Source organism: Lissotriton vulgaris, chromosome 1_2 (genome assembly GCF_964263255.1).
Source record: "Lissotriton vulgaris chromosome 1_2, aLisVul1.2, whole genome shotgun sequence".
Taxonomy (NCBI): domain Eukaryota; kingdom Metazoa; phylum Chordata; class Amphibia; order Caudata; family Salamandridae; genus Lissotriton; species Lissotriton vulgaris.
In genome coordinates this window covers 311,740,446-311,756,241 of record NC_141686.1, presented here as the reverse complement: position 1 = coordinate 311,756,241, position 15,796 = coordinate 311,740,446, and the positions used below count along the sequence as shown (strand labels likewise).

General features: G+C 46.0%; 1 protein-coding gene across 3 annotated transcripts in view; it reads left to right on the top strand.

Annotated features, from left to right (window-relative positions):
* The window catches only part of SLC15A3 (solute carrier family 15 member 3), a 203,162-nt gene that overhangs the window by 157,316 nt on the left and 30,050 nt on the right, over nt 1-15,796 (top strand). For all 3 annotated transcript variants that reach the window (XR_015307568.1, XR_015307569.1, XM_086953338.1), the window contains one exon: nt 14,603-14,771. Coding sequence is in view for 1 of the 3 variants with exons in the window: in XM_086953338.1 (XP_086809464.1) it covers nt 14,603-14,771 (169 nt within the window). In the remaining 2 variants the exon portion in view is untranslated. The remainder of the gene's footprint in view (nt 1-14,602; nt 14,772-15,796) is intronic.

Genomic DNA, 15,796 nt, shown 5'->3' with positions numbered 1-15,796 from the left:
GGATTGAGGATCATAAATTTGGTCTTAGAGGGGTTTATTTCTAGGCCCCTTTCATTACAGAACCCCAGAAACCCATTCAGGACCCTCTGCAGCACCATTGGTGTTTTTGACAGCAGCAGGGTGTCGTCCGCGAACATAATCGCTGGCACCCTGCTGCTGTTCAGTTGTGGCACATTGATGTTAGGGATCCTATTCAAGTGCTCTATCACCCCGTTCACGTATAAGCAAAACAGGGTCGGCGCCAATACGCAGCCCTGCCTAACCCCTCTGCTAACGGGGAATCTGTCTGTCAATCTGCCGCCCTTTCCATATCTCACACAGGCATAGTTGTTAGTATGCAGCCTGATTAAGACATGGAGAATGTCTCCTGGGATACCCAAGTCAGCCAGCACCGCCCACAATTTAGCCCTGGGAACTAAATCGAAGGCGGCGCGGAGGTCCACAAAGACCGCATACAATGTCCCACCTTCTAAAAGCACCGTCTTCCAATATATGATGTTCAGTCTTAATATTTGGTCGACTGTTGAAACTCCTTTTCTGAAACCCACCTGGAGAGGGCTTAAGATGTCAGTCTCCTCCATCCAGCTTAACAACCTATTGAGAACTAATCTACCAAACAGCTTTTTGGATACATCAATGAGGCTAATTGGGCGATAGTTGGCTGGGAGCAGAGGCGACCCCTTTTTAAATATCGGGACCACCTCCGCTCCCAGCCAAGTATCTGGTATTTTCATTCCCCCCAGCACTGCATTGAATATGAGGTAGGGTGCCCAGATTCCAGGTTCAAGTTTAAATAGGTCGCCCGGCACCCCATCCAGGCCCGGTGCCTTTCCAGACGTGAGCCCTGCTATCGCCTTCCTAATATCTTTTATGGTGAAGGGATCAGAGGTCTGTCTGACAGGGGCAATTGACATTTTTGCTTCTTTCCCCTCATTCTCTAGGGAGTATAACTGCTGGAAATGTTTTTGCCAGACGTTTGCAGCAATGTTGGGTTCGATTGCAGAGGGGAGATCCCCACAACCATGATTAATTATTCTCCAGAATCTACGGGAGTCTCTTGTTGTTAAAGACTCCGATAGATTCTCCCAGTGCTGTACATCCCACTCTATCTTAGTATTAGCTATAAGTGTTTTGTAGGCCTTCCTTCTGGAGGAGATCTCTTCCCTCTGGCCTCCTGCTTTTATACTAGATAGGAGGTCGCGTTTTGCATCTCGACAAGCTCTGTCGAACCAAGTGCATTTGTTCAGCCCCTGGGTTCTAGGTGCTCTGGTACTGAAGAGGTCGGCTTCAAGCTTCCTGATTAAATGTTCATGTACCTCTGCTAGATACTCACTACTTTCCTTTGTAGGACCTGAGTTCCATAAATCAAAGGCCTCTTCTAGGGTTGGAATGATTCCAGCATATAGGGCGGCTATCTTATCCTCGCTGGAAGCAAGGTTTTCCCATCTAATCCTGCAGCCATGGCAACTACAGTGTAAGGAGTAGTGCAGCCATGGCAACTACAGGGTAAGTACTTGTTCAGAGATGGTAAATACATGTAAAGACTTGTGCAGAGATGGTAAATACAGGGTAAAGACCTGTGCAGAGATATTAAATACAGGGCAAATACTAGTGCAAAGATGGTAACTACAGGGTAAGACAGGAAAAAGAGAGAGTTTTCCCTAATCAACCCAGAAAGGACTGGGAAATATCGTAACAAAAACAAAATTCCTTTCTGTGTATTCCAACTTAGATCTTAAGTGTAACTTGTAAACAATGACACCTTTCTTGAAAAAATTATTATATCCCCAACTACTCATATACTCGTACATAAATCAAATCATAACATGAAATATATTAAAACAGTATTTATTAAAAAAGTTTCATCAGATGACTTAATATAAACATTTTCTTACACATAAAGAATTCATACATATGTATTCATAAGTCACAATAAATGATACTCGGTGCATAAATATACAATGATCAATTAAAAAGCCAGGGTAAGGACTCGTGAAGAGATGGTAAATACAGAGTAAAGACTTGTGCTGAGATGGTAAATACAGGGTAAGGACTAGTGCAGAGATGGTAAATACAGGGCAAGGACTTGTGCAGAGATGGCAAATACAGGGTAAAGGCTTGTGCAAAGATGGCAACTACAGGGTAAGGACTTGTGCAGAGGTGTAAATACAGGGTAATACTTGTGCAGAGACGGTAAATACTGGGTAAAGGCTTGTGCAAAGATGGCAACTTCAGGGTAAGGACTTGCACAGAGATGGTAAATACAAGGCAAAGGCGTGTGCAAAGATGGCAGCTACAGGGTAAGGACTTGTGCCGATATGGTAAATACAGGGTAAAGGCTTGTGCAAAGATGACAACTACATGGTAAGGATTTGTGCAGAGATGGTAAATACAGGGTAAAGACTCGTGCAGAGATGGTAACTACAGGGTAAGGACTTGTGAAGATATGGTAAATACAGAGTAAGGACTTGTGCAGGGATGGTAAATACCAGATAAGGACTTGTGCAGAGATGGTAAATACAGGGTAAAGACTTGTGCAAAGATGGTAAATACAGGGTAAATAGTAGTGAAAAGAAGGTAACTACAAGGTAAAGACTTGTGAAGAGATGGTAAATACAGGGTAAGGACTTGTGAAGAGATGGTAAATACAGGGTAAGGACTTGTGCAGAGATGGTAAATACAGGGTAACGACTTGTGAAGAGATGGTAAGGACTTGTGAAGAGATGGCAAATACAAGGTAAAGACTTGTGAAGAGATGGTAAATACAGGGTAAAGACTTGTGAAGAGATGGTAAATACAGGGTGAAGACTTGTGAAGAGATGGTAAATACAGGGTAAGGACTTGTGAAGAGATGGTAAATACAGGGTAAAGACTTGTGAAGAGATGGTAAACACAGGATAAGGACTTGTGAAGAGATGGTAAATACAGAGTAAAGACATGCGCAGAGATGGTAAATACCGGGTAAAGACTTGTGAAGAGATGGTAAATACAGGGTAAAGACTTGTGAAGAAATGGCAAATACAGGGTAAAGACTTGTGAAGAGATGGTAAATACAGGGTAAAAACTTGTGCAGAGATGGTAACTACAGGGTAAAGACTTGTGCAGAGATGGTAAATTCAGGGAAGGACTTGTGAAGAGATGGAAAATACAGGGTAAAGACGTGTGCAGATATTTTAAATACAGGGTAAGGACTTGTGCAGAGATGGTAAATACAGGGCAAGGACTTGTGCAGAGATGGTAAATACAGGGTAAAGACTTGTGAAGAGATGGTATATACAGGGTAAAGACTTGTGAAGAGATGGTAAATACAGGGTAAGGACTTGTGAAGAGATGGTAAATACAGGGTAAGGACTTGTGAAGAGATGGTAAATACAGGGTAAAGACTTGTGAAGAGATGGTATATACAGGGTAAGGACTAGTGCAGAGATGGTAAATACAGAGTAAAGACTTGTGCAGAGATGTAAATACAGGGTAAAGACATGTGAAGAGATGGTAAATACAGGGTAAAGACTTGTGAAGGGATGGTAAATACAGTGTAATTACTTGTGAAGAGATGGTAAATACAGGGTAAAGACTTGTGAAGAGATGGTAAACACAGGATAAGGACTTGTGAAGAGATGGTAAATACAGAGTAAAGACATGCGCAGAGATGGTAAATACCGGGTAAAGACTTGTGAAGAGATGGTAAATACAGGGTAAAGACTTGTGAAGAGATGGCAAATACAGGGTAAAGACTTGTGAAGAGATGGTAAATACAGGGTAAAGACTTGTGAAGAGATGGCAAATACAGGGTAAAGACTTGTGAAGAGATGGTAAATACAGGGTAAAGACTTGTGAAGAGATGGCAAATACAGGGTAAAGACTTGTGAAGAGATGGTAAATACAGGGTAAAGACTTGTGAAGAGATGGTAAATACAGGGTGAAGACTTGTGAAGAGATGGTAAATACAGGGTAAGGACTTGTGAAGAGATGGTAAATACAGGGTAAAGACTTGTGAAGAGATGGTAAACACAGGATAAGGACTTGTGAAGAGATGGTAAATACAGAGTAAAGACATGCGCAGAGATGGTAAATACCGGGTAAAGACTTGTGAAGAGATGGTAAATACAGGGTAAAGACTTGTGAAGAGATGGCAAATACAGGGTAAAGACTTGTGAAGAGATGGTAAATACAGGGTAAAAACTTGTGCAGAGATGGTAAATACAGGGTAAAGACTTGTGCAGAGATGGTAAATTCAGGGAAGGACTTGTGAAGAGATGGAAAATACAGGGTAAAGACGTGTGCAGATATTTTAAATACAGGGTAAGGACTTGTGCAGAGATGGTAAATACAGGGCAAGGACTTGTGCAGAGATGGTAAATACAGGGTAAAGACTTGTGAAGAGATGGTATATACAGGGTAAAGACTTGTGAAGAGATGGTAAATACAGGGTAAGGACTTGTGAAGAGATGGTAAATACAGGGTAAGGACTTGTGAAGAGATGGTAAATACAGGGTAAAGACTTGTGAAGAGATGGTATATACAGGGTAAGGACTAGTGCAGAGATGGTAAATACAGAGTAAAGACTTGTGCAGAGATGTAAATACAGGGTAAAGACATGTGAAGAGATGGTAAATACAGGGTAAAGACTTGTGAAGGGATGGTAAATACAGTGTAATTACTTGTGAAGAGATGGTAAATACAGGGTAAAGACTTGTGCAGAGATGGTAAATACAGGGTAAAGACTTGTGCAGAGATGGTAAATACAGGGTAAAGACTAGTGAAAAGATGGTAACTACACTGTAAAGACTTGTGAAGAGATGGTAAATACAGGGTAAGGACTTGTGAAAAGATGGTAAATACAGGATAAAGACTTGTGCAGAGAAGGTAAATAATGGGTAAAGACTTGTGCAGAGATGGGAAATACAGGGTAAGGACGTGTGCAGAGATGGTAAATACAGGGTAAAGACGTGTGCAGAAATGGTAAATACAGGGTAATTACTAGTGAAAAGATGGTAACTACACGGTACAGACTTGAGAAGAGATGGTAAATATATGGTAAAGACATGTGAAGAGATGGTAAATACAGGGTAAAGACTTGTGAAGAGATGGTAAATACAGGGTAAGGACTTGTGAAGAGATGGCAAATACAGAGGAAGGACTTGTGCAGAGATAGTAAATACAGGGTAAGGACTTGTGCAGAGATGGAAACTAAAGGGTAAGGACTGGTGCAGAGATGATTACTACTGGGTAAGGACTAGTACAAACATGGTAACTACAGGGTACGGATTTATACCGAGATGAAAACTAAAGGGTAAGGATTAGTGCGGAGATGATTACTACTTGGTAAGGACTAGAACAAACATGGTAACTACAGGGTACGGATTTATACCGAGATGAAAACTAAAGGGTAAGGACTAGTGCGGAGATGGTAACTGCAGAGTAAGGACTGGTGCAAAGATGGAACTACAGAGTAAGGACTGGTGCAGAGATGGAACTACAGAGTAAGGACTGGTGCGGAGATGATTACTACTTGGTAAGGACTAGAACAAACATGGTAACTACAGGGTAAGGACTGGTGCAGAGATGATTACTACTGGGTAAGGACTAGTACAAACATGGTAACTACAGGGTACAGATTTATACAGAGATGGAAGCTACAGGGTAAGGACTAGTGCGGAGATGGTAACTGCAGAGTACGGACTGGTGCAGATAAGGAACACTGTGCTTGGCCTGAGTGGCTCCATCAAGCAGGAGTAAGTCGCTGTGTCGCCTTACTCTGCCCTGGGAGGGCAATGTCTTGGGTGCTGAGGAGAAAGCCTCTAAGGATTGTTTCTGCGCAGGAAGTCGTCCCTTCCTGCTCAAAAACAACCCTGTTTCCAATGCAGGCCCCTTTGACCCATGGCACCAGGCTGCCTGCATAGGCTCACGGCTGCCAAGTCAGCACCAGCGCTGCGGGAAAGGACAGGAATACACCATTTTACATAGATACGGCACATTCCTGACTTTTCCTGTGAAACAGGCAGGGCATGAGCCGGGGGTTCACACGGGTGGACAGCGTCTGCCCACTTCTTTCAATGCCGTCCTCCCTGCCAAGAAGTTGGGCTCCACTAAAAACGATGCTGTATTCGTCCTGGTGTAATTTCCAAACACAGGGACACATTCAGCAGCGCGTGCACGTTGTCTGCTTTCGATCACAACAACGTGGAGGCTGGGGCGGGGCTCTGCCTCTATTATTTCTGACTCCTGCTGGGCTCTTAACAAAGGCTGAGTCTCAGGGGTCCTCGGCCTCCTTTTGTTCGAGTCTCCTGGCTGGGAGCAGTCAAGAGCCTCACACCTGATGCAAATACAGCAGAGAGGGGGAAACTAAGGCTTGCACTTTTTTAGCACTTCACACATTCTTGAGAGGGGCAGCTTTTCATGTTGTTGAGGCTCTGTTTAGGAGACTTGCATGCCCTGTTAGAACTTCGGATGTGTTTATCTTTCCCAGTATTTGCACAAAATAAATAGCATTTATATAGGCTTACTACCCTTGAGGAGGCATTATAATAATTTAAATATCACTATTGCTTTTAAAGCACTATGGCTATAGAAAGCTTTACACTGATAAAAGGTGACATTGTGTTTGAGGCATGTGGGCTGCTGAATTAATATCTTTGCATAGATCGCCGCCTAGTGTTGGGTCCGGATGATTGCGCCTTGTTGTCTTGGAAGAGTCTTCGAAGTATCACGAGATAGGTGACTCCTCCCTTGGACTACAGTGCGCATGGGCATCCACTCCATCCTCAGATTGTTTTTTTTCCGCCATTGGGTTCGGATGTTATTTGCTCTACTCCAAATCGGAATCAAAACGGACTACTTTCTAAGGCGATAAGGCCTTCGAACTCGACGGTATTGTTCTCGCTCGGTACCTTCTCGACTCCATCCAACTTTTATTTCGATCCGGTCGTCAACGCGGGCCGTTGGGCCTTATCGACGCCACATGCGACTTCCGTCGATGGAAAGGAGTCCATTCAAAAGGTGCCCACAATGCCACTCAAAGTTCCCGCATACTGACAAACATACAGTATGCAACAAGTGTTTGTCACCTGAACACAAGGAAGAAGATTGCCTGGCGTGTGCCCAATTTCGATCCAAGAAAACAATCCGGAATCGACGAGCGGCCAGGCGAGAAATGCAGAAGTCGTCACCGGAACCGGAGAATATCTTAGAGGACGAACAAGATCTCCCCGAAGCCGCCGACTCTGATCTCGAGATCGTCACTGTTGAGGACCAATCGGACTCCGATGACCAGATCACGCCAAGGCAAACTGTGAGTACTCAGCCCCCCACTCCACTCAGCCCAAAACAGAAGGCTTCGGTCGAAGCATCGCCGAAAGGCCTTAGCCCAGATCGAGATATTCCTTTGGAGACCCCACCTCTCGGCTCGGTTCCGAAGAAGAAACACACGCCTTCCGATAGCCCGGGCCCGAAAAAAGATATCGAGCCAAAAACAGTTCCCCAGTCAAAGGTCGTCGAACCGAAAAAACTGGTCGAAACAAAGGCGGCAGACCCAAAGGAGGTGGTCCAACCCAAGGTCATCGACCAGAAAATTAAGGTCATCGATCCAAAGGGCGCACACCCAAAGTAGGTTGTCGACCCCAAACAGCCCTCGGCACCAAAAACGTCGAGACCGAAGACTATCGTCGAGCCCAAAAAGCTCTCGACGTCTAAAAGCTCGGCACCGAAGAACGTCGTCGAGCCCAAAAAACTATCGGAACTACAAACATCGGTACCGAAAAAGATCGCCAAGCCTCCTAAGGTAGTCGATCCGAAAGAAACAGACGAGTCAAAAAAGGCTGCCGATCACACAAAGAAGATAACCGAACCGAAAAAACAACTTGCTTCGGACAAAAAATGTACCGAAACAGCGGTCAATCCAAAACACCTCGCCGACCCTAAAAGGGGCACCGAGCCAAAAAAGGACTTAAAAAATACAGAAGGCGTCGAACCGAAGAAGGTTTCCAAACCAAAATCGGCTGTCGAGCCCAAAGAAGCTCCAACACCAAAGGCCTTAGAGCCACAGACTCCAAAGAAAGTCCATAAACCAAAGCCTTCGACGCCAAAGCCACAGACTGTTGAGGAAGAACTATTCCATCCAGATCCAGTGACTGAAGAGCAAGCAAAATTATATATTGACCCGGAAACAGGACACGCGGTAGTTAACCACCGAAAGAAGAGGCCTTTGCCACAAGAGACTCCTTCTCCTGTCCCTCCAAAGAAAAAAGACTTTGGTACATCTCCCTCAAGACCTTTCACTCCTCCTTTTCTTCCAAATATGCCTTCTGTACCTTACTGTCCCACACATTCAGATTACAATGAGGGAGAGGACATGGGGGAAGATCCTAATTACACTTACGATGAACCAGGGGACCCTGATCCACAAGATAATACATGGGATGGGAATACTGATGATCAACAGCCCATCCCAGATCTTTCCTCATACCCTACAAAGCCATCGCCTACAGACGACACAATCATGTTTAATCAGATTACAGACAGGGCAGCTAAATATCACAAAGTAGATATGCACACTGACCCTATAGAGGAGGATTTTTTATTTGACACTTTCCCCACCGCAGAGAAAAACGTCAAAACTCTCCCTCTGCTTAAAGGGGTCCCCAAGCACGCCCCAGATATCTTTAAAGATCCTGCTAGGGCGCGAGTGCTCAATCCAAGGATTGAGAAAAAATATAAGGCAGCACCAGCAGACCCCACTTATATTAACACCATGCGCGCTAGCGGAATTCCGCTCGCACGCTGGGTTTTGCGGAAACGCACTTTACGTGACGAGCTGGGCTCGTCATCAGCGTGCAAGGAGGCTACGCCATGACGAGCTCAGCTCGTCATCAGCGTCGAAGGGGTTAAGCAACAGTTGCCTTTAGATTCTCTAGTTGTTGCAAATGCTCGTAAGAGAGCTAACTCCCAGACTACAGGAGATGCTCCACCTCCTGATAAGGAATCTTTTCCTCTGGGAAAAGAATAGCTTCACAGGCAGCAAATTCATGGAGAATTGCTAATACACAAGCCCTATTAGCAAGATATGGTAGAGCACACTAAGACCAGCTCGAAACTCTAATGCAACACCTACCTGAACCCTTTAAGGCACAAACCAATGGCCTCATTCATGAAGGCAAATTCATAACCAATGCCTCCATCAAATGTGCCCTAGACCAAGCTGATACAGCCGCCAGGTCTATCAACACCAGCGTACTGCTACGTAGGCATGCGTGGTTACGCATATCTGGTTTCAAGAATGAGGTGCAATCCACCATCCTCAATCAACCAGTGAACCATGACTTCCTGTTTGGCCCTGCAGTTGACACCATTTTAGATAAAATGAAAAAGGCCACTGAAACTGCCAAGTCAATGGGGGCGCTTCAGTTCCAACAACAACAGGGTTCCTTTCGTCGCTCCTCATACTGAGGCGCCGGAAGAGGTAACACATCGCAAAACTCCTCTACCTTCAAATCCAATACCCAGAGCACTTTTATCAAAGGCTCCAATAGAGCAGGCTACAGGGGAAACAATAATAAGGGAAGAGGACGTGGAGGCAATAACACCAGAGCCTCCACTGCCAACAGTGACTTCACAACACTTCCTCCAGACCATATAACACAAGTCGGAGGCAGAATCACACAGTTCCTACCTGTCTGGAACGCAATTACCACAGACAGGTGGGTGAGACAAATTATCCAGTATGGTTATTGCCTGGAACTCATTTCTACTCCACCCAATATTCCACCCAAACACCGTCCTATGTCCAAAGAACACATAGCACTGCTACAGCAAGAGGTCCAATCCATGCTACAAAAGGGCGCCATAGAGCCAGTCCCTTCTCAACATCAAGGAACAGGAGTATATTCTCAATACTTCTTAATTCCCAAAAAGGATGGGTCGCTCAGCCTCAGACCCATATTAGACCTCAGACCTCTGAACCAATACATACTGTCAGAGCACTTCCATATGCTAACTCTACAACATGTACTCCCGCTGCTCCAGCAAGGCGACTTTCTTGCCACATTAGATCTCAAAGACGCATACTTTCACATACCTATACACCCAGCTCACAGGAAATATCTCAGGCTCACAATAGAAGGGCAACACTAAAAATTCAAAGTTCTCCCCTTTGGAGTAACTACAGCCCCAAGGGTGTTTACAAAGTGTCTAGCCGTAGTGGCAGCACACCTCAGGAGGAAACACATCCACGTGTTTCCCTATCTCGACGACTGGCTTATAAATGCCAAATCGTACGCCAAATGTGCAAGTCACATGTCTCAAACACTCCATCTGCTCCACAGTCTGGGATTTTCCATAAATTACCCAAAATCTCATCTGCAACCCTCCCACATACAGCAATATCTGGGAGCTACAAGAGATGCGTCAGTAGCAAAGGCATATCCCACTTCAGTCAGGATAGCCAACATGCAAACTATGATTCAAAGGTTTCAGCCACAACACTCCCTGCCAGCTCGAGTGTTCATGCAACTCATAGGCATGATGGCCTCCTGCATATTCATTGTCCCTCATGCCCGACTTCAAATGCGTCCACTGCAAGAATGCCTAGCACTGCAGTGGAACCAAGCTCAAGAACAACTGAAAGACCTAGTGTTGGTAGACAGTCGCGCTTACAACTCTCTGCAGTGGTGGACCCACAAAACCTTTCCAAGAGGCGACTGTTCCAGGAGCAGGTTCCACAGATAGTATTAACAGCGGACGCATCACTGACAGGCTGGGGAGCCCACCTACATCAATGCACAGTCCAAGGACTCTGGACAGTCAAGCAAAGGACACTGCATAGCAACCAATTAGAGTTGCTAGCAGTATTTCTAGCACTGAAAGCATTTCAGAAACACATATACAACAAAGTTGTGTTGATCCGGACGGACAACATGACAGCCATGTATTACATCCGGAAACAGGGAGGGACTCACTCTCTACAGCTTTCACACTTAGCGCAGAGCATATGGAGGTGGGCAATCCCAAAAACATCTTTCTCCTCGCAGAACACCTACTAGGAAAAGACAACCAAATAGCGGATCTGTTAAGCAGACACAGCCAACAGATCCACGAATGGAAGATTCACCCTCAAGCTCTCCAACCATTCTTCAAGAAATGGGGGCACCCAGAGATAGAAGTTTGCCACAAACGAAAACTCAAAATGCCAGTACTTTGCCGCCAGGTTCCCACATCCATTGTGTTTATAGGAAGTAGGGACTAGGGCTTCCTATGTTATTGGGGGTAGATCTAGGGCTAGGGCTAGACCTTTAATTGGAATTAGCGACCAGGGCTTCTGGTGTGATTGGTTGCTGGACTAGTTGTGGGACTAAGAGTAGGGTTAGGCTTTCTATTGGAAGTAGGGACTAGGGCTTCCTGTACCATTGGTTGCTTGGACTTGGGTTGGGACTACTGATAGGACTAGGGCCTCTATTGAACGTAGAGTTCAGGATTTTTGAACTGATTGTGTGCTTGGACTAGGGCTAATATTGGCTTTACGGTCCAAGTCTCTTCTTGGTTCTAGATTTTAGAGCTAGTGTTGTGATTGGATAGTGTTAGGGCTAGGTTTCCCATTGGCTGAAGGGGGCACCTGATTACTAGGGCTATAAAAGGCCAGGGTTAGGGCATCTCAGCTTAGGGCGGAGAGGACAAGGGCAGCTGCCTGTTTGAGACTGACCAGGGCCAGGGCCAGAAATGCTGCCCATTTTCCCATTTAGCAATACCCAGCCCACAACATCCACATCCACAAACTTAAGGTACTTATGGATCTATATATTTATCACTGTCTTCTAATTTCGCATTTCCAATGCACTACCCTATTTCTCAGCCTATACATCTATCGATCATCTACATCCACTCACATTTATCCTCAAAATAACCTTCTTGACTCTCTCCTACTCTACCCCTCCTTGCATCATCTGACACCTCTTTTTAATACACCAATCCCCCAAACCAAACCTCTCTAAACTCTTCCCTCTGACTCCTCCCCTCCAAAACTCTTTTACTCATCCAAAAGCCTCCTCCTACGGCTAAGACCTAAAAACAAATCAACAACAAAATACTTCACTCTTTTATCCCTCCACTATCCTTTTCAATCAAAATTAACAGACTAACATGTTCACTTCTCAAATTCCATATTCAACTATACTAATTCACCACTAATCCTTTATGGGTTCCGGAGTGGTGTGCTACTCCACAGAAAAGCGCTTCAACACCCATCATGGGTAACAAGTGCTATATGAATGCAAACCTTTCTTCCCCTTCTATTCCTCCGCTATCCTTCTCACTCCAAATAGCTGACTAACCTATCCACCACTTAAAATGTACTTGCATGTTTCACTATACTAATTCAACCGAATCCTCTATGGGTCCCGGAGTAGCGTGCTACCCGCCGAAAAAGCGCTTCAACACCTCGTCAGGGATAGTAAATGCAATATAAATGCAATTACAATACAATAGAGGGGCAGGAGCCTGAAGGAGAAGTTCTCATTAGCGTGCATGGCATTAACCAGGGTGGCTAATACAGTGGCGTAACCAAACCTCAGGGGATCGTGCAAGGTAAGGTGAGGGGCCCCTATTACACATTCCATAGCTGCCATGCTGAAGCTGCCAGCCCAAGGGGATCCCCTTTGAGGGGAATGGTGTACACCGCAGGGTTGTGGGGGCCTCCGTTACACCCCGAGCGAATTCTGAACAAAGATGTGAAGAACTGCTGTCGTTGCCAGAGTACGAAAAACACTTCATTTATTAGTCTACGCCCTTAATAATGACCAGGGCCACTGGTTGCCAAACGCTCTTCAGACACTTGTTTGCCAAAGCTCTCCAGTGGCCCACAAGAGCCACGTCATGACTCTACACAAGAGCGGCGTGGATGGGGTGGGATGGCTCACTAAGAAGTGGGCTCTCAGTCCTGGAACTCACTTGCCACCAGCAGAAACTCCGTGTTCCACAAGGAGATGCAACGCCTGATAAATTGTTGACAAGGATATAGATTTATACTCATCTGAGGGGGCAGATTCACAGACGATGGTGGAGATGTGCGGAGGAAGATGGGGCGGAGTCAGTGTAGGCGTCATTGGGACTGTGGAAGAGGTGCCTTTGGGAACAGCCTTGTGTGTGGGGGCCTCCTGGCTTAATATATGGGGAGTCCCCTGGCCGAGTATGGGGCACACAAATGCAGTCCCAGTGGAATGCAGGACCAGAGGTGTGCAGCTGTGCTCAGTGGAGTGGGTGGGACAAGGAGGTCCGGACTCGTTGGATGTAGATTTCGAGTGCTGACTGACAGGACATCAGAGGAAATTTGGGAGGAGTCGTCAATTGTTTGAAGACTAGAATCAATAACTCTGTTTCTTTTAGTGGACAGGCAGCCCACCTATTGATGAAAGCATGAGTCAGAGGTGCTGGGGGTGACTAGTGAGTTTACTTTCCTTTTACCAATAGGTAGTACTTTTCCAGGGAGCCAGACCTTCTAGAAGGATTTTGCATGAACCAGTTCTTCCGAGGACTAGTGCATGGGTCGGTGTCTCAGATGTGTGCAATGAAGTGCTTGGCTTGAATTTTCATCAGATCGGTGGTGGTTGATCGCTGTTTCTTACCAGTTGTGAACTAATCCCTGGTCATACTATAGTCAAGGCCCGCTCCAAGACTTCTGGTGGACAGAGCTGAAGTTACTGATAGAGCTGGTAGCAAAGACTTATGCCTTAGAGACAGCTACATGCAAAAAGAACATCCTTTGTTTGCGCTCATTGCTACCCCAGTTTGGACCCAGTCGTACGCAAATCAGTCTTGACCCTGCTCCTCATGGAAACCTTCCAGCCCGAACTGCCAGGCCAGGTCCTCCCTGGACTGGAAACAAGCATCCTAGGACCGGTTTCGGGCTTTTAGCCTTCATCAGCCAGGATAGCTTGACTCCAGTGGCGTAGTGAGCACGGGACTCACGTCTGGGCATACCCGTCCCACTCAGGGTCGGAAAATCAAAAAGACCAATTGATGGACAGAATGATGTTCTTTTTGCATTTGTCACCCTAAGAATCAAGACTGATTTGCATATGGCTGGGTTCAAACTGGATTGGCATAGTGAGCAAAGAAACGATGGATTTAGGCCCAGATCTCTGTACTGGGGTGAATGTATGACAGTGTTCTGCATTCTGTCCATCAATTGTTCTTTTTGCATTTGCCAATGCGAGTGGGACAGGAAGACCCAGACTTGGGTCCCATTGCCACAATGCCACCCTGACCTCTTCCTAGTCTTCTGCGGCCATCTTAAGCTGCGAACATTGAGGGAATCCTGCCAGGGCGGTATTCTTGTTAGTGCCAGCAAGAGACATGGTGCATCCTACAAAGCCAGGTGGGACTATGCCACTCATGTGCCAGTCTCTGCAGCAGTCGCAATGTGTCTATTATGGACAGACAGACACATTTAAAAATGAATCTGTAAGCAAATCTACTTGGTTTTACCTATCCACTCCTTCATGACTAATACCTTATCTGCTATAGCAGGGTCTTGTAAGAGGGGCAATACCTCTCTGTACCTCATACCTCTCACACCCTCTGTTCTCGCTCACCCTCTCCTTCTCTCTCGCTCCAGATCCCAGAAGCCTGGCTGCTGATGGCCAACGTCATCGTTCTCCTGGTTCTCATCCCTCTCAAGGACCGATTCGTCGACCCGTTCCTCATGCGAAGAAATCTCTTCCCATCGGCGCTGAAGCGAATGGCCCTGGGCATGTTCTTTGGCCTCACGTCGGTCTTCGTGGCAGGTACAGTTTGATCCATCTTTGAAGAAACAGTTCATCAACACAGTGGGGGCAGGGGAGAGACGGTGGGGCTAAAGATGAGTGGTCTTGGTCTGTTTAAGGTATTTTATCCAAGCCTCCATCACTGAATACAAGATGGCGCATATTAGATCTGGGGGTCTCTAGTTGGCAATGGTATTCACCTTTGTCCAAATAGGGACCCTTATTTCTAAGTCAGGATAAGGGGATTACACTCCTTAATAATCCCAGCTCACCCCCTTGGTAGCTTGGCACGAGCAGACAGGCTTATCTCAGAGACAGTGTGTTAAGCATTTGTAAATATACACAGTAATACAGTGAAAACACTACAGAGAGACAACACAGGTCTTATAAAAATAAGTATTCTTTATATAGACTTAACACAAGACCATAAAGGACAAACATCCACAATACTATACGTAAGATTGCTTTAAAGGTGATAAAATGTTGCTTAGTTCAAGTTGATGATCAATGCGACAAAGTTCTCAATGAAGTACCTGGATGCGCAACGCAAAGTAAACAAAAGGCTTGCAAAAGGGGAGATGTGTCATTTCCGTGATACGGGGGTGATGATGCGTCGTGCCTCAATGCTTGCGCAGAGTAGGGGATGCGTCGTGATCCTTACCGGTGCAGAGGGGATGCGTAGATTCTCGGCCTGCGGGCCCGTTGTGGGGCGCAAGATGGCGCCTTGATGCAATACGATGATCCGGTTGTGATGAGAGAAGATGGTGCCCTGGAAACGACGATGCGATGACGATGCGTAGACGCCCTGGCAGCCTTGTGACGACTCTGTACTTTGGAGCCGCGACAGGGCCAGCGACACGCTTCACCGGTGATGCAATGGCGATTTTCTCTATGGCGTCACGCTTCTCCGGTAATGCGACAGCAGGCTGCTTCAATGAACACAGGCTTCCAGGGAAATGCGGCGAAGGCTCGCTTCTACGGCGATGCGATGATCTCAGCTGCAGCAGTGACACGATTCGTCTCGGTGCGTCGCGCTTCCAGCTCCC